The sequence below is a fragment of the Netta rufina genome, assembly GCF_964035555.1.
Source record: "Netta rufina genome assembly, chromosome: 2".
Lineage (NCBI taxonomy): Eukaryota > Metazoa > Chordata > Aves > Anseriformes > Anatidae > Netta > Netta rufina.
The window spans coordinates 126,399,087-126,418,570 of NC_140124.1; the positions used below are offsets into that span (position 1 = coordinate 126,399,087).

The 19,484-nt window shown below is 38.5% G+C and overlaps 1 protein-coding gene across 4 annotated transcripts in view; it reads right to left on the reverse strand.

Annotated features, from left to right (window-relative positions):
• The window catches only part of JPH1 (junctophilin 1), an 89,075-nt gene extending 69,820 nt beyond the window's left edge, over positions 1-19,255 (reverse strand). For all 4 annotated transcript variants that reach the window (XM_084281980.1, XM_084281982.1, XM_084281979.1 and 1 more), the window contains exons 1-2: positions 18,779-19,255; positions 11,710-12,466 (exon numbers count right to left, since the gene is read on the reverse strand). In XM_084281980.1, the coding sequence (XP_084138106.1) occupies positions 11,710-12,466; positions 18,779-19,157 (1,136 nt within the window). In that variant the 5' untranslated portion in view covers positions 19,158-19,255. The remainder of the gene's footprint in view (positions 1-11,709; positions 12,467-18,778) is intronic.
• Positions 19,256-19,484: the final 229 nt, after the last annotated feature.

A 19,484-nucleotide genomic window follows, 5' to 3' on the forward strand; every position in this document is an offset into this window, starting at 1 on the left:
TTTTCTCTTTATTCACCAATGCAATGAAATTTGAGTTATACCTATATACCTATGCAGCCAGGTATTGGAATAGAGTACTAAGTTAAATCACTTCAGATCTTTAAGGGAAATTTACAGGAAAATCATGAAATTAAAAACAAAAAAAAACAACAAAAAAACAACTCTTATGGAAGATTAATGGTTGTCCTCATGTTCTCTCTTTATATAGCCTTCTGGAACAGATTAACTCCATAAAATCTTTCACTTGTATGATATGGAAAGTGCAGAAAAAAGAAGATACGACCACTAGAGTTGGTCATGTTGACCAAATCTTCTCTTGTATTTCTAGAGATCTTTCTAGAAAGTGACTCAGCTTAGTTCCATGGCCCTCGGCAGTAGATCTGATCTAAATTCTCGTTCCATTAAAAAATATCCTCAAGCAAAAATAAACCACAAATCCAAAGTACTAAACACTGCACTAATGTGACCAAAATAAGAAGGAATGCAGCATATGAAAGCAGCAAAATTTGAAAATGCTGAACTGATAGGAGGTATCAGAAGCCTTCAGTAAATTCTGCTTTTAAGTTTTGAATGAAAAATGACATATTAAAAAAAAAAAAAAAAGGAAAAAAGACATTTAAAACTCTAAAAGAAGATCTCATGTAAATCAGTACCTTCTTTTCACTTGGTGTGATGTAAAATACAGATTTCTAAAATGCACCACAGCATGAGACCAGCAGCCAACAGAAATCGGATGGTTATATAATTTGGTGGTTAAGCAAAGATATTTTTAGTATTTGCTAATCCATCTAATGCATTTCTTTCCAAGAGAAGAAAATGCATTACACTGATAGCAATAACAGGGTCAAAACACAGGCATATCAACAAGGAATTTAGTCTATATAGAAAACAATAATAATAAAAAAAGGTTTGAAATTCTTATCAACGGCATCAATTCCTAAGTAAGGCGTAGTGATCCATTCTTAGTGATTGGGAAATGGGTGACAGAAGAGTTAAAACAAAGAAGGAAAGCTCTCACAAAGCTTCTCCATGTCGGCAATCTCATAATGCAAACTAAGACAATAACACCTCAAGATAATCAATCAAATAGGAAATTAACGGTATAGACAATTCAGAGCAGCATCTGGAATTAATGGTACATGTGAATCCTCAACTATTTTCTACTTCTCTGGAAAACAAACAAAACAGACTACTTTTTGGAGAACTGACAGTAAAGCGGCAACAAAAAGATACACCTAAAATCAAAGAGTTTCATCTTTTTTTTTTTCCCCATCAGTTCCTTTTTACTACACTGTCTTCACACTGTGAAATGATTATTATATTAAATAATAAACTCTTTATATCACACTTAAAATCTGCCCAGAGCAATACCACTAGGAAAACTAAGAAAAAGTAGCCTCACAATGCTTTCTAGTGGGGATATTAACAGAATCTTACTCTTCATTTCCAGATTTAATCCTCCCTTATGTTTCTGTTTATTGTCATCTTTGTAGGAACCAAATATACTTGATCTCAAAGCATGACAACAGGAAGGGCAAAACACACCAAAACATTTTTTTTTTTTCTGAACAGTAAATATTCTTGAAAGTACTGGCCTGAGTTAACACACTCCTCAAGTGTTATCTGAAATAAAATACAGTGGACTTAACTGCTAAAGGTTACATTTAATCTGTTCCAAAGTTTAATTTATTAATAGATAGGAACATCGAAGTTGCCTAGAAAAGGCTTGCTTCCTCAGCTGCCTTACACCTAAGCAAATTCAATTTCCATCTCCCTTGAAACTTCCACTTGCAAAATGAGATAATTTAGTGCCAAAGAACAGAGGGAAGGAAGATCAGAACACCTCGAACATGCTAGCTTTATTGAGGAAGAGACAATAAACCACTTCAGGGTCAGACAGATGATATCAAGTGGTTTAAAGTTTAACCGTGAGCGTTGAAAAGCAGACAATCCAAGAGGATACCACCACCTTGTTTCTGGCAAAGCGTATTTCTGTGCAAAACCAGAACTACCTATTGAATCAAGCAGTGAGAAGTTATACACTGACTTGGGTATGCGTTTTCACGTACCAGGATAGATATTTTCAAGACAAATTCTTTTTTTTTTTTTCTTCCCAGAGAAAAGTATCTTTTTCATGCTGAGATATACAAAAAGCAGAACAGAATTCCTTGAATTGTTAAAGGCCTTGAAGAAGCAAGCAAGGCTCCCGAGGACGGTTGTAGCTGACTTTTCTCAGACTGGCCTCGGAGAACATCAGTAAGGATATTCTTTGAACTGCTGACCAAAAATGCCTGTATTATTACAAACAGCTGATTAAATCTGTTGTGAAATACCAAATAAACGGAAAGAGCTGCCTCTGTGAGGAAGCCAGCTCTCAGGTTTTGCCAGACCAACACTTGCACAATGCCTACTCAAACACCAAAGCACATTTTTTTTTCTTTTCTTTTTTTTTTTTTTCTTTTTTAATTGTGCAAAATTTAACAGTGTTCCATACGGAAAGGATTCCAGTCTAATCTTATCTTTGCTAGAGACAGAAAATCGAGGTGTAAAAAAGAGTGTCAGAGATTTCGGAAAGCTTACCTATCTACATATTCTGAACTTCTTGAAAGAGACATCTTTGTACTGTCCACTCATCACAGGTCCAGAGCCAAAGTTCCTCTTGTTATGCAGATACTGTATCTGTCAGCAGTTATTAACTCACAACTCAACAATTACACAGACCTCAAGACCACTTATATAGCTTTTCAATAAACATAAATTCAAAGAGTAAACAAACTGAAATTGAATATCTATTATGTCTGAAATCTGGAACTGACAGTGAACTGCTAAAAAACATTTATTCTGATCAACTAAAATTTGAAGAAAACATCACATCAAATTTAGGACCAGCTCCTTCATGAATTTACTAGAACCATCATTTTGTCTGATCACTCCCTGCAATTATTGTCCAGAGTCCCAGCAGGGCTAAAAGCTAAAAGCTATCTACTTTTTTAAACCTGCTAACAAAGGCTAGCAGAAGCTCCACTAAGCAGTTTGTCCATGAGAAACGCATCATGTCTATGCATATCACAGATACAGACTTTGAGAAGAAAATGCTCAGTATCTTTTCTTCATAACAAGAGTATGAATTTGTAGTTTTCATAGAGGTGAGCTGTGACCAAGTAATATTCACGGAGCCAGTTCCTTATGAAGCTGTTGAGTTTGTCATAACTACAATTTACTAGTTTTATTTCTCTCCTTGTGACAGTTAAGTTTCTAACTGTGACAGTCATAAAACCTTAGCCCCTAATAAGCAAATAATCTCCAATAAGCAGCCATGAAGCATGTCCACATCAGCCAGAAGACCACCTCAGTAGTGAACATTTTTGAGTCTTGTCTCTTTCCACAAGAATGCCAATACACTGATATGAGTATAAAGTGTGGGTGCCATACTGTAGTAGGAAGGTAACTAAAGGCTAAATAGCAGCCTATGAGATTCAGAGTGAAAAGAGAAATACATGCCTTTCTTCCTAAACTCCTAGAAGACGAGAACAGGAAATTCACATTTAACTGATTTCATATTAGCCAGATGCTAATAAGAAAATTTCTGGCTTCCAAATACAATGTGGTAATACAATCACTTCCCATCAGTCTCTGCTTTTAATGTAGCAGGACCAAAATATAGCACTTTCCTCACCAGAAACTCTGAAGACTAAATGGAGGAACAAAGGAGAAAACAATAGGAAATACTTGAATAAATAAAAACTTAGTTCAGAAACAGAATGCAAAAAAAAAAAAAAAATACAAAAATAAACAACTGTTTTCTTAATAGGAAGGTTAAATAGGGAGGTGTTCAATGACAGGTTGGATGGGGCTTTGAGCAACCTGGTCTAGTGGGAGGTGTCCCTGCCCATGGCAAGGGGGCTGGAACTAGGTGATCCTTAAGGTCCCTTCCAACACAAACCATTCAGTGATTCTGTGAATCTATACAGTGATATGCATTGTGGTGAGCTCAGGAATGAGCTCTTGGGATACTACATCTACATTGAACGGGAGAAACATCTAAGGAGGACAACAAGAGTAATCAATGTTTTGTTGCAGATGTTAGAAGTTTAAATGGTTTTGAAGGGAGACAAGTTCATACAGGAGAAATTTTCTCCTGGATACTAGCTACAAAGATTTTCTCTGCCACTTCAGACTTAGACAATGACAGCAGAGAACTGCAGAATGTGTAACAATGAATGTGTAACAATGTACCAACAAGTAGGAAAAAGAAGGCAAGTTAATATATAAAAATATATACCAATGTCTATTAGATGTAGAATACAGAAAAGGTATTAACTACCAGCGAAAAAAGAACAGAAATCATAGTATGTATCACTGATAAATTACTATTCAAACAAACAGCATCAATCAATGAATTACACCAGTTTTCACGAAATTAATCAATCATTATTTGGAAGATATACTATAAGATCAACATAGGAAGCAATAACTAAATAATTTAAATGACTTTTTCTACTGTAGTTATTCACTGAAAATCATTCTAAGTAGAATACTGATCAACAATGTTACAGTTAAAAGCACATTTTCTTATTTCTTTGAAGAAGCTGAGAATTTTCTGTATTAATTGGTTTAGTCTTTGATCAAAACATCAAATACATTTCTGAAGCTAACACTAATACTACTAGCCATATGTATGCAGTTGTACTAGCAAAAATATTAAATATATTTGTTTACGAGAATGTTTTTATAGTAATTAATATTATGAGTCTAATGGCTTTACACTCTGGTTCACATTTGACTGACCACTACAAACCCTACGGATTTTGTTTTTTTAAATGGAAATTTATTTCCATCACATAAACTCCCCTGCAAGTCAGTAGAGACAGATGCTGTTTGCAGCTTAGCTTTTGAACAACGGTTGTAATACAGATCAAAACTGAGATGCTATGTAACAACTAAGGCAAGAGTCAGCATAATAGCTCATCTAATTCTTTGTTTACAGGAAAAATATTGATCTTTTACTAGTATGTCTCAGTATCATCAAAAAAGCAGTGTTTTCACATACATCTGCTGGATTGTCACTGTAAAGATTCTTTCATCTCCTAAATAAGGTATTCTGGACACCAGGGGGGAAAAAAATCCTTAACCCTCTAAACAAAGAAACATTTCAAAAAGGTTTGTATATTAAAAAAAAAAAAAAAAACAAAAAAAACCTTCCTTTCAAGCTTATTTTAAAAGCAGTGGTGCACTGAGTGTTGGTTTGTTTATGTTTTGAAAGCAGAGAATACTTTCAATCTTAAACTATCAACCTCCAGATTTTAAGCAAGTTAGAAAAGCAACTCTGGGGTAACAAAGTCTATGTCTAATACAAACACGAAGTAAGATTGGCCATACTCCAGAAGTGATTGCACTTCAATTGCTGTTTTAAAAGTATTCCTGAAGGTATTAAGGAATGCTTGTTTGCTTTCACACTGGAATCAAAGCAGGCCTTTTATTTTTTCTTTTAATATCCTCATTCAGACTTACAGCTATGAGTAGGTTTATTTGAATATAAGTACTTGGATCAAAAATTTAAATACTTGAGGCTTTCTTAAATTTCAAGCTGAGTGATAGTACAGGAGTAATTTTGTATATTTTCAGCTATGTAATCTTACTGCATTAAATATTAAGAAAGCAAATCTGTGTAGTGATGTTTATACAATTTGTTATTTCAAACAGATGTATTATTCATACTCCAACAAATAACAGAGGAATGGTCTAAGACTATATTCTTTTACTGGTGAGTTGTTTTTGAAATCTGAGTGAAAATGTGCCCCATTGAAGTTATGGGTATAACTCCCACAGGATCCCACAGGAACATATGGTTTCCTCTAAAGGATGCAGAACTAACATTAAAATTACTATTCATAGTAGCTGAATACTTATTTTAAGTTTTACCATAGCATTTTGTTATCTTCAAATAGATTATGTAGTAAAGTTATTAAAATTGAATTTGTTTTGAACCTAAGGTAACTATTCACTAAAGCAAGCAGTCATATAAATACATTTGGTATTTCTTGGATCCTATGCTTAAACACGATGTTCATATTTCAGATATAAGTAAAGCATCTCAAAGATGTGCTAGGGACTAGTCTTGCAAGTGTCCCGTTCAGTTTCTTGGGTAAACAAAGCTTTATGGTAGAGTCAGCTAAACCTAGAACAGAAAGCTGTGCACGGTGCACGTCGTTCAGTGCCAGCTGGAAGGACTGGCAGCTGCCATCTAGCATAGACAAAAACTATAAGACCCATGCACTTAATTCCAGCTCTCCCTGGAAATCACGATCTGTTCACGTCAAGTAGAGAGGACTGGTCATGCAAGGCAGCAAACACAATGAACCAACCATATACTGAACCACTCCTGATGACTCCACCAGTGAGAGGTGCAGCTGGGAGCAGGTGGGGCCCAGCATCTTCAAGCGAATGCTAAGTGCCCAGGCCTGGCCAGTGCAGCGCCAGGCTAGGCTCTCTAAATTATCCTCAAGACTGAAAATTACAAAAGCTAGCTACTGGCTCCAGGAGACCACTGTGACCCCACACATAACAGAACCCCAAATCATTGTTCCAGGTCTCTACTTGTGAGCCAGCCCTCCTGCATTGTCCTCCTGTGGCCTTTCCACCATCTTGAGGCTGCTCAGCAGCAGCCCCACAAAGCAAAGCTGGCTGCCCACAGCACCGGATCGGATCTAGAGTTTTGGTGGCTTATTCAGGAAAATAAAGGCTGTAACTAAGCCACGGCATCTGTAGACTTGGACACAAACACATTAAAAATAAAACTGAGCTGACTAAAAGAGCTGCACTGAAAAATAAATTGCTGCAGAAGACACCGCTTAATCCCCTTTCAGCACTCCCCTTAAAAGTTAACCTTTACAGGATACTTGCAAGGCATGGCTATCTCAGCACAGACAGCTAATTGACAAGGAGATTTTGCCCTATATTATTAGCTGTAAGATATTAATTTTACTGTTATCTCAATCTCAGGACCTTTCACAGTCCTGCCAGTTTTTTCCATTTGCTGGGCACTGCCATTTTCCCACACTGCAAGGTCTCTACGCAGGGTAATTTATTTGTACAGTGCACAAAGGCACCATTCTCCCTGACTGAAATCTCAGGTGCTTATGCAATGAAAAACCATGACAAGGTAACTTTTCATGTGGGCAAAAGTTCTCATAGCATCTGATGACAGTACAAGTTAGTAAAGTATTCCAAAATTTTGAAAGAGTTTTAGAAGTGTTTAGTTTCTGTGGAAAACAGAATTATAGATATATAAAAAATATATATATATAATTAATTGCCCTGCTTGTTTTATGAGCTGAAAGATCAATGGAGTATAAGGAAAAGATCACGAAGGAAACATTTTATTTCTTTCGATTTCTTTCTCCCTTTCCCTCCACACACTATCACCACACACTATTTCTTTTACTGTCATTTCATCTTGTCTCTCTGTGTCCTTGCAAAGTTTCTTTTTCCTCAGAGAACCAACACTAAAATGAGAATTTATAGTTGAGCATTAGCTAGTAAAAATCAGAAAGGAGAAAAAAAATGGCTCAGCTCTCAGTTCTAGACCCGTAATATTGACTTTCCTAGAAAGAATCTGGTGTATGAAGGGTTGTACGTAAACAAACATGATTCCTTCTGCTTCCAGCACTGCATACTCGCAACTCACATATTTAAAACCACCCAGCGATACTGAGTATTAGAAGGCAAGTTTATAACCAAATTCCCAAACTAAATTTCAAAAAATGTTATCACTTATACCATCATAAGTAATGATGAAGGCAAAGTTAACATAATATACTAAATTTACTCTTCTAATGAGAACTTCAAGGATGTTAATACCAGGAAAGAAATGCCCTAATATAATTTCAGTAAGCAAAAATAAAGCTTAAAGAAAATCCAGTCTTTCATATTGAACCGCAGAGGCCTATCTCCTTTAAGTACGGCACATTGTAGCCATAAAAAGGAAGTTCAAAATTCCTACTCAGAGAAGTATTTGGTATCCTTTAAACAAATTTCTGTTTGACTGTTGCTTCAGTGGACATCTAAGGATTTTTAACATCTTCCAGAAGGCAACATTTATCTTCTAGCTTTTGAAGCATTTCACTTGTGCTTGAAATAAACATAGAAAATAATTCATTTAAAGTTTCTGCAAGGTAGCTTTTCCTTTTAGAGAACAAGCCCCCAAAAGATAGCTAGAGTAAACCTCACTGCTTTTAGTACAAATGGGTTAACGATGAATTTGACTTAATCACTGCCTATAATTACACACACACACACACACAAAAGCCTTTTAATATATTTGTCACTTTCAAGATATAACAGGCTTCTATAATTCTTCAAACTCTGGGATTTTTGTATTTATGCCTTAATCATAGCTAGTAAAACTATAACAAAATCAAGACTTGTAAGATGCACTAACAACTTAGAAGCATTTTTATTCATTGCTAATGTATAACCTGTTTTGGATATAGATGTAAAAGAGGCTGGTAACTAATTCCCTGATACTAAAGTTTTCTGTACCACTGTAAATTCAGGCTCAGAGAAGCTATGTTTAACCAACTTTTAGATTTTCCTTTGTAAACCAAACTGTCATGATAGATAAGGGTTGACTGCACAGATTATTGAGGACTTTTAGACATAAAAGGACATCAAGAATATAAAGCAAAACAGTGGTTGGTCTTGTTGATGACTGTGTGGACATCTGTCACAGGTCAAACTATCAGCCAAACCTGTCATGACCAGCAGGGAGCTATGAAGAAGAGTATGGAGTCTGGTTTCATTTGGCTCAGCAAACATTTAGAGAATGAACAGTACAGGAGCAACAGCACACAACTTGAAATTGCATTGAAAAGGAAAGTATCTGACTACTGAGAGTCTAGGTTTCTGGCTGTTTGGAATACAAATATGGACTCTGTGTGTGTGGTTACAGTAATGGAATGGCAGTCTACAGCAAGCACGCATTGCTGGTGAGGTCAGAAACGGAAGGTTTTACAGGCCATATGGGCAAAAACACCTTTGTATCTTTATTACACAACAGAAAAATAAAAAAAATAAAATAAAATAAAAAAAAGACACTCCTGGATTTTTTTCCCTATAATACTGGTCATTAGGAAACAGGTAAGACCACCATACTCATATTCATGTAAGACACTGCAGGAAAGCTACTACCTGAGGGCTTAATATATTGCTTCTTTAGCTCTAAGGAGGACTTAGAGAGTGGATATAGCTAAGTTTATGAGCCTTTTCCTAATCAGTAGTCACATTAATATGTGTAAGTATGACTGCCCTATTCCCATCACTAGGCTTCCAGCATAGTGAGATTTTGCAGAAGTTACGTTTGCAGCAAGTTCCCAGGGGCAATATCCTGCACCTGTATTCAGGTAATTTCACCATAAAGCAAAGGTACTTCATTTTTATCAGCCAGACAGCAATGTTTATCAGTCTGTTAAACTACCACAGTCACAAAACAATACTGGGACTCAAGTTTCCATATGACAGAAGCAAGCTCTCTCATCCTGAAACACTACCAATCTAGTCAGTCTAGAATTTGGCAACCACTTGAAGTTTCTTCCTCAATGCTCTTTCAGCATCTCTTTTAGATTATCCGACTCTTGGACAGTCAGTGCTATTGACTCCGCCAGTATGCCAGTCCCTTAATTCACATAATGTCATGGACTTGCTCCCACTGGTTGATCCTAAAGGGAATTCTGAAAACTTGTGAGATGGGAAGTGTCACATCATCCCTACTAGATGAGTCCCACATGAACTCACAAGTGAAGTTAATGTTATCTTTATGCCTGATGTTGCCTGATGAGGTGTCAGGTCACTTTGCCTTTGACTCGATGCCAGTACAGTTAGTGCAAAGGCTGCTACGAGAAAGGAAACCTTTGTCTGCAATCTTGATATCTGGTAGTCACAGGACTGTGTCTGAGAAATTCTCAAATGAAATACCAAAGGAGCAGCCCATAGTCAGGTACACCACCACTGATGCCTTCTTTTCCAATTTCAGGAACATCTTTTCAAGAAATAAACACTATTTTCATGAACTGTTCCAAAAGATGCAGTTTGAACTCTACCCTTCACTCAAAATTTAAGAGAATAAGGAACAGCAAACAAAATACATCAGAGACATATCCCTTCTTAAAAGGGAAGTATATATACTTTGTTACTTAAGTGTATATACCTTGTTACTTAAAGCTGTTTAAACAAAACATAGTACAAGACCTCAAATTGGTAACCTACCCTATTCACATGTTCCATCAACCATTGTTCAGAACTAGGGCTTACATACTGACAGAACACGAATGGGATCCAGGAACTTCTTAAAGTTAGTTGCTATTGCTCTGCTTCGCTAATGTGGTATGCTGTCATGTAATGCCTTACATATATTTATAGAAGCAATAGAGTATACGTGTATGCTACCCTCTAGTTACTTAGGTGGCCAGTGCTTGTAAAATTTCTTTAAGAGTACACTAAACTCTTTGTGTATATGTCTCAACTACTTTTTGCTGTGAGCCATCCACATATTCCAGCTTTCCCATGTATGTACTTCTCAGTCTTTCTGTATTCTTCACGACTGCCAGAAAAAGGATAGTCACTGAACATACACTACTGACCACACTAAATCAGGAATCAGTTGTTCAGCTGTAAGTGTAATGTGACAGCCTCTTTCTAAAATAGCAGGAAGATTTTCTTGCATGCACATTTCTGGTTTCTTTTTTTGGTTCACAGCATATTTCAAGAAAAGCCTGCCCAAGGAAACAGACAAAAACCAACAACAGAGAAACTGCCAGAGAAACTTGCTTGAAGACATTAAAAATTAAATAGCTTTTTAAAGAGCTCTCAGACTTTATAGTAAAACCTATTAAAATTGTCTATGCTGATTTAATTTGTAGCAATTCCATTTCAGACAACTTTGTTTGATTGTTGGTTAGGAGATCAAAGAGGAAATGCCTTCCCCCCGCCCCATTACTAATACCCTTACACTTCTCCCTTCCATCTCAAATGCTTGACAGGAGGAGAAGACCCCTGTTACTTGAAACTGTGGTCACAAGACCCAAATGAATTCAGGCTGCAGGAAAACTACATTCCAAAACTAAAGAATCCTTATACAAACCTTTTTCAGCAGAGATTGTTCTGGCAACTGAATCAACAGTCTCTAAGCACAAGAGTCTCAGCCATTATTCTTACACTGTTCATATCACAGCCTTTCAGGTAAGCACATGAATCTTAAGATGCTCAGTGTCAAATGCACAATTTTGAAGTCTCAGATGATACCCCCAAAATCATCAACACAATAAGAGTAGCTGCAGCATGCTTATGGGAAAATATTCCATTATCACCTCACACTCCCCAGATAATTCTCTACATTTCCTCACCATTTTTATTTTTCATGCAGGTTTAAGGACATAGCGTAGCAGCTCTTAAGTTAGGAATGTATGAGCTGTGGAAATTTACTTTCATGGTATATTATGGAACTTACATGAAAATCTTTACTCAAATGAGTTGAAGTTCTGAGTTTTATATGTATAGTTTAACTGAAGTCAATAGTTACCCATATGAAACTGAAATGCAACATTTAAATACTTTGCACTTTTGAGCATTTTGTTAACAGTAAGAGCTTGCATATTATAACATTTTTTTCCCTGAAAATTCAGTGATGAGCAAATATATTTTGTAATAACATACCTTGAAGTTGCAATTTCCACTTTTGTTCTTGCCATGGCAGCTGCTCGCTGTGCACCCTCTATTGCTCTATCCACCTTTTCTCTAGTTTTTGTGTTTCGTATTGGTATAAGTTGCTTTCTTATTCCACGAACCAAAACATTATTTTTGTATTTTCCCTCTTCTTTGGTGCCATCTGGAAACATGGTACATCCATATCCGTGCCTCCTGTTATTTAGCCATTCTCCTTCATATTTCATACCATTTGAACGCTCGCTAACACCAAAACCACTGCGCTTGTCATTCTTCCATTCACCCATATACGTTTCTGTCGTGGTGGCATCAACATGGTCTTCCATAGGGCAATAATCACAGTCACCGTCTCCAAAACTAATCGTAGAGTTGGCATCACTAGAACTAATTCTGCTCATAGCAGCATCGCTCCTGACGGAGCTCCGTTTGCTAGATATTGATGATCTAGATTCAGATTTTCTAAGTTTTATACTACCAAGAAGGGATCCTCTTCTGAATAAGCCTCCTTTTTTCTTAATGCCCATGGCTTCAACATCGCTGTGAAAATTGAGCACAAAACCGCCTCTTGTTCCAGCTGGGCTGTCTGCAGTGATGTCATGCAGAACGGTACCATTGCTCTGCTCGCTTCGAAGTGAAGCTAGAGATGTTCGAAGGGGTGAACGGATCACAGTTGCCATGCCATAGGGTACGCTCTGACGTACACCATACCCATGTCGCATCCCTCCTGTCCATTGTCCCTGGTATGTACCTTTTAAAGTAAGAAGCAGAAATTAAATTTAGGAAGTTGTAGAAGACCTACCACTCTACATTCAATATGTTACTGGCAACAATACATTGTCAATTCTGCTCTTGGAAACTTGGAATGGAAGGAAAAAGAAATATGACAGCACATGACACAGTATATAAAAAAATACTTTTTGTTACTTGTTTTTCTTATAAATCATTTTTCCCCTTACCAAAGCTTTCACTTTCCAAGCTGCAGTAGTTTATTTTGACAGCTAAAACACAGCACTTATCATCATAAGCTTTTTTCAAATGGTTCTGTCCATGGAAGAAACGTCAGAAGAATCTCAGAAGCAGGACTCCCTCAACATTTTTTTATGTTGACAAGGTGGGGAAAGAAGGGTGGTGGCAAGGAGGGAGCAGGATGCCCACAGCTCTTGCCTTCAGCTGCTTACAGGAGCAAGCAGGACTGGTAAATGTCCTGTTACTCTGCACTTCACTCAAATGCAGAGCTCCCCTTGTCAGGACATACTTGACAATCTACTAAATTGTCCTGATCTAAAGGCCCACCTGAAGATCACCATTACAAAGCCCTGATGTACAAATGAATGTTGTGTATAAAGTTTCTCAATGCATTTGAATGGAGGAAAATTATGAAATACTAACAACAAAACCCTGGTATATAACACTTTTTATGAACTCTTTTTGGTATACCCAGTATCATAAACATATTACAATGGCTACCTAAAATATTGGCAGTACAAAACCAGCTACATTTTATTCTAGCTATGATTTCTGAAGAGTCACAGGAAAATAGAACACTATCTTCACTGCCACCTTATCCATTGGAAAGCTCCCAGGGGAGTAGGTCCTTCGCTTGAGAAACAGCTGAACACAGTTTTAAAGAAAAAGAATACAATATTCAAGCTATTTGACAGTCATCAAAATTTGGAAGGATGATGTGGCATAGCAAAATACAGTAACACTATTTTTCTATTTACATTCTGCAGTATTATGACACAAATCAGAAATGTGAAGCCTTTTCCACTTTTTTCTTTTCCTTTAATTTGTGCTGCAGTACGTAAGCAAGATGAGGTAGTAATAAACAGAACATTACACACCACCTTATCCAACTACATTCTTATAGCAATCATAATTACTTTTGTATTTTTAAAAAAATATATCTATAAAGAGCAGCAACATAGTATTTGATATGAGAAGTCATGTATATTCCTGTACACGTACAGCTTTATCTGAGCCAAGGAACAGCATAATCAAATTACTATTGCAGACAATTTTTTTTCTTATATTCTCAAAAGGCATTTTCATTTTGACAAGATATGTACTCCAGTGCCAGATATCTGAAAAGTAAAGAAAGGTGTGTGGTACCCCACGCCTAGCAAATACAAGACAGCTGGCTTTCTAAGATCATTTCATTCTAATCCCTATTAAATTTCTTTAAAAGAGAAGAAAAATTAGATCTCTCACCCACCCAGTACTTGCTTTTTTTTTTTTTTTTTTTTTTTGTTTAAAGCTATTTTGACTCTGAATATTTGTACAGAAGTATGAATAAGCTGCATGTAAAATATCTTTGATTTTACTCTGCTTTAACTGGAGCATGGATTAAATTCTTCAGAGATTCTCCAGGGAACTAAATATCAAGTGTCAAGTTCCATGATGAATTTTTGAGAATATATTTGTGAAATACCTAAAGTTTTAGAGGTAGTTCAATCTCCTTTGTGTATGCATAGTATTTTGGTTATGTTTATGTCAGTTATCTATCGATTACTGTTTTACTGTATTACCTCTTCAGCTGAGTTGTATTTCAATGTAAACATGCAATTGCATTTGCCAAGTGTGATTTCTTTATTATATAATACTAAATAGGTTCGACAACATCACTATTTTGTGTTGGTAGAAAATTCTACCAAGTGGAAGGTTTTTGTTTTAACAGATGGCTGCTGACACAAACCAACAACTTTCTTAGTTTCTTTCTCATTCTCTGTATCCTGGATACCTACTGCTGCGCTGCTTGTAAGGGTGCTGAATCTAGAAACATGATTATTTTAAAAAATTCAGCATATGGAGAAGAACAAATAGAAACATGAGCACAAAAACTCTGATATGACATATTCTGTAAATACTGCAAAAATACGGCCATATTGTAATTTTTTTCTTTATTAAACAGACATTGCACAGATATATATTAATATTTTATGAGCATAAATGACTACATTTTCTCCTTAATTATATCTGGGGTAGCCCTGGTGTTGTAATGACACGCTGGAGCTTGGAAGCTGGCAAAGTACACTTCACTGCTACTTGTAACAATCTGGCTCATGTTCTGCATCTTTTTTTTTTTTTTTTTTAATTTCATTTAAAAATAATAAATCTAATTCTAATTTTGATTATACCCCAGGATTACATTTCAGCAACATAATTGTGGCTCTCCACATTGCTATTTGAGTGTTAGACTTAGAAGTAGAATCAACCTCTTTTTGTACAGAATTTTATAAAAGTACAAATGGGCTGCCTATGCTGCATTTTTTTCTTACTAATATTTTGTCTTAATAAATATGGAAAGCTCAAAAATATTTAATTAATTTATGACTTAGGTTTTTCACTACTCTGTAGACAGAAGTGGAAGTGATTACTGTTGCCCAGAAGGCATTAAAATGAGGACAATTGACATGCTGCTGTTTACTTGTCAGATTTTTCTTTCTACTAGGGCAATAAAATCAATGCCAGTTTCTTCTAGAGAGAAAGCAGCTAATGAGAAAACAAAGATTCATACTGGATTGGTCCTGAGAAATTATCAAGATATTTAGTTGGAATTTTGTACAGTCTTGCAGGTAACAATGATTTCTTTATCATTACAAATCCATTAAGGGAAAAGCTTCTGGTACTAGTGCTAGAAAGCTAACATTTAAGTTAAAAAATCAGGGTAAATGTCAAGGGAAAGATATTTTAATGGGATATGGAGGGCAGTTTACAGAAGGCAGATGCAACAGACTTGTACAGTGCTGACTTCAGTAATTTGATTTACTATATCAGACAGTAGCTGCATCATCTCCATCAACAGCAGAAATTTTAGAAAGCTTGAAATGATTGAGATAAGGTTTATTAATACTCTCATATAATGAAATGCTACAGCATTGTCATAAGACAATAAAAACACCTCTTTCCATATATGAAGATACAAACGTGATCTCTCTATACAGACATAGATATGAATGATATCAACAAACACGTCTGTTCTTGTTTCATCTAATACTATAATTCACTGTCTTGAGCAGTTCCATAGAGGGTCAACTTTTAAAATTTCAATTATTGATGTAACTACCATGCTAATTTTAAACTGTATTTGACCATAAAACAATAATATTGTTCAGCCTTATTTTCTAAAAAAATAGGCTTGGAAAAAAAACACAAAACAAACAAACAAAAAAAAAGCACTCAGCCACAGCTTCTACTGACCATGGTGTCCCTGAAAATGCGTTAGTATTTTGAGCCAGAGAACTAACTGCAAGTGTATTTTTTAGTATTGTTGGCAAATTGCTGTAAGGTAGAATTTCATAACCTGTCTCCTCAGAGTTACATTGTACCATCCTTCCCCAATGCCCCAGCTGTATCTTACAGCTGTAAATGTCATTGCCTACTTGTGGATAAAATCTGAAACTACGCTGCATGAAAAAGTTGGAAGGCCAAGGAACAGGAATGACTTGACCTACTCTTACCCTTTACTTTCATCTTCAGTGGCTTAACGATTGAAGTGTCACACCAAGGTTTTCGCTTGCTCTACAGACTCCAATGTTAGATAAGTAAGCATCTAGGAAGACAACTGCTTAAAAATCAATGAACATAGGCACTACTTTTCTTCAGATGTGTTTGTCACTGATCTCTACAGAATGACGATGCACGTTGTATCGCAAGACTCCTGTTACCACTACTGTTGGCAGGATCATAAACTGCTAGCTAATTTACACATACTGAAGCTGCAAATTAGGTTGTAATCCCTCTGTAAACAACTCTCAGGTATACCTGTTGCTTCACACAGCTACAATAAAACCTGAGGATTGCCATCAATGCTTATGATCCTTTCTCCCTCAACTAAATCTAATAGCACCAGTGCATTTAAAAACATCATATTATTAAATAACAAAAAAAAAAAAAAAAAAAAGACACCAGCAAAAAGGTCTGTATTTTAGTGAGTTTGAAAGCAAAGTGACAATTTGCAAAGTCTAAACACTGTTATTTTGCAGTGCTCGCATTCTCAGGTCATCGTAAAGGATTTCTCCCGTAAATAGCTCACACTACATTAAAGACATATACGTAAATCTGTTTTCCTTGTAAAAGTAGTTCAGACATTGTTCTGGTGTGCAAATATAGCTATTGTATCCAGAGCATGAAAACAAAAACATTTCTACAAACATCTCTGACATATCACCTAATTTCATTCATGAATACTTTAATTAAAATCAATAGGATTACACATCTTCTGTTAATGTGAACTGAAATATCTCAAAGACTGGGAGCTTGCTAATAGATTTCAGTTAATATAAATGTTACAGTGTAAACTGCACACCACATATACTGTTTCAGACAAAGCATTTCCTCTTGGGTTTAAGTCTAAAAGTTTACAAAATTTACCACAGAATTATCAGTACTGTGCTGAGATTAAAAAACAAAACAAAACACAAGAAGCCTAAAGAGAAGGATACAAGAAACTTTTAGTTTAAGAAACTTACTCCTATAAAATTTACTGGAATGGCAGTTTACTTTTCTAGAAATAATAAAATAATAATTAAAAAAAAAATTGCCACTACAAGTTGAGCTATCCTTGAGCTTCTAATTTACAAGACAAAATAAGTTTAACAATCTAAAAGCATATTGTATATTGAAAGTGAAACTAAAATTCTGATCCATGTGGGTTTTGTTTTGCTTTTTAAACCCCCCAAACTATATCTAAACTGAGTGTGAGCATCAGAACTTTCCACACCAGAAAACAATTTTCAGATAGTTATATACAAGCAAGGGAATTGGAAGAGTTCCGGGTATGAAACACACAGCATATTTCATTTTATCAAGGAAAGGAATCTTACCCAATTAGCTACATTTTGTATTTCAGAAAAGGTGAGGAGACAGAAGAATCCGTATGTAATTGTGTCTTCCTCTGCTTATTAGAAAACTATCTGACACTATTCGTAAAAGTTTGCCACAAATCTCTTATCAAAATTCCTCGAATAAACCAGCAACAGCATCACGCATGAGATCTGATACACGGGTTGGTCCTCTTATCCCATTGCACGGGAATTACAAGTTACCCCCAGTTTTGGTAAGCTCTATTTGCATGTTACCTACGTGGTTTGCTCAACACTGAAGCAAGTAGCTTTCCTGTAAAAACAAAACAAAACAAGACCTAGCCCAACCCTCTAAACCTAAACCTGATCCCAGCTCTTCCTGTTACAATGGAACAAATCCAGTTGAAGAGCAACTCCACGTGCTTCCACTGATGCCAGGAACATTACAGCAGAAGGCAAGTTTAGAAATACTGGGCTTACATTTCACACAGCACGTGAAATGACACAGGTAGGGTGAGATTAACCGGACCTAACCACTCAGGTGAGCTGGAGTGCCAAGTGACCCTAATGAGCTGGGGCTTCACAGCACCCCCATATGACATGCACCTGCAGGGAGCTCAGCTCTGCAGGTGTGCACCTGTGGGGGTGATGTTGGTGGGAGGGAACAGTTGGGCCAGATGAGCTTGGAGGGCTTTTCCAACCTTAACCTATGATCCCACGACCTATTTGCCAGAGGTGAGGGGCATGACGAACAGGCCTGCTGAATCTCACGGTACTGCCTGACCCTATGCGTTTTGAACTGTATTGCATTTTATTAAAATGAGCGTTATTACATGGAGGTGGGGCTGACTTTCGGTGATATTATGCAAGTTGAGCATCCACAGCGCTACTTCAGCTCCCCGTTTGGGGCACCACGCGAGGCGGCCCGAGGGCTCTCCCACCAACCTCCCGGCGGGGCAGGAGCCCGGTTATCGCTCCCGGGGCCCGGAGGCGAGGTGCCTGCGGGCGACTTCCCTCCGAGCCCCGCCGCGGGCGCTGCCGCCGGCTGGCTGGGAGACGGCGATAAGCCGGGGCCGCCCGCGGGGGGGGCAGCGGGCACCTGTAGCGCCCCCCGGCCGCTAAGTGGGGACAGGAGAAGGGAAGGGAAGGGAAGGGAAGGGAAGGGAAGGGAAGGGAAGGGAAGGGAAGGGAAGGGCCGTGAGCGCGCCCCCGCCTCGCCCCCCGCCGCTCCCCGGGCGCCCCCCGCCGGCGCCCACCTCCGTCCCCGTAGGTCTCGACGCCGTAGCCGTCCTGCAGCCCGTTGCTCCAGGTGCCCTCGTAGCGGGCCGGCGTGCTGAGGCTCTGCCGCACGCCGTAGCGCCCCTTGAAGCCGTGCGACCACTCTCCGCGGTACATCCACCTGCCCTTGGTCTCCACGCCCAGCCCGTGCCGCTTGCCCTGCGCCCAGTAGCCCAGGTAGGTGTTGCCGCTGGGCCAGGTGTAGCCGCCCGCCACCTCGAAGCCGTGCGACCAGGAGCCGGCGTACTCGCCCTGCCCCTTGGGCCCGGTGCAGATGCCGTGCCCGTGGGCTTTGCCGTCCTCCCAGCCGCCGCAGTAGGTGCCGCCATCGTCGAAGTCGAACCGGCCGCCCGTCATCCAGGGCAGCGGGGCGAGCGCGGCGCCGCCGCCTCCCCTCCGCCTGTCCCTGTCCCTATCTCTGGCCCTAGCCCCGGCCCTGGCCCTTCCCTGCCCGCCCGCTCCCCGCGACTGCCGGCGCTCCGCCGCCCAGCCCGGCCCGGCCCGGCCCAGCCCCGCCGCAGCCCCGCGGCGGCGGCGAGCGGCGCCCGCCCCCCGCTCCTCCCTGCCCGACCGCCCCTCCCCGCCCCCGGTGTCCCCCCCCTCCGGACATCCTCCGGGTGTCCCCCCCGCCGCAGGTGGCTTACAGGTGGCGCCCGAGGCTTGGGCTCTGTCGGGCTGGGAGCT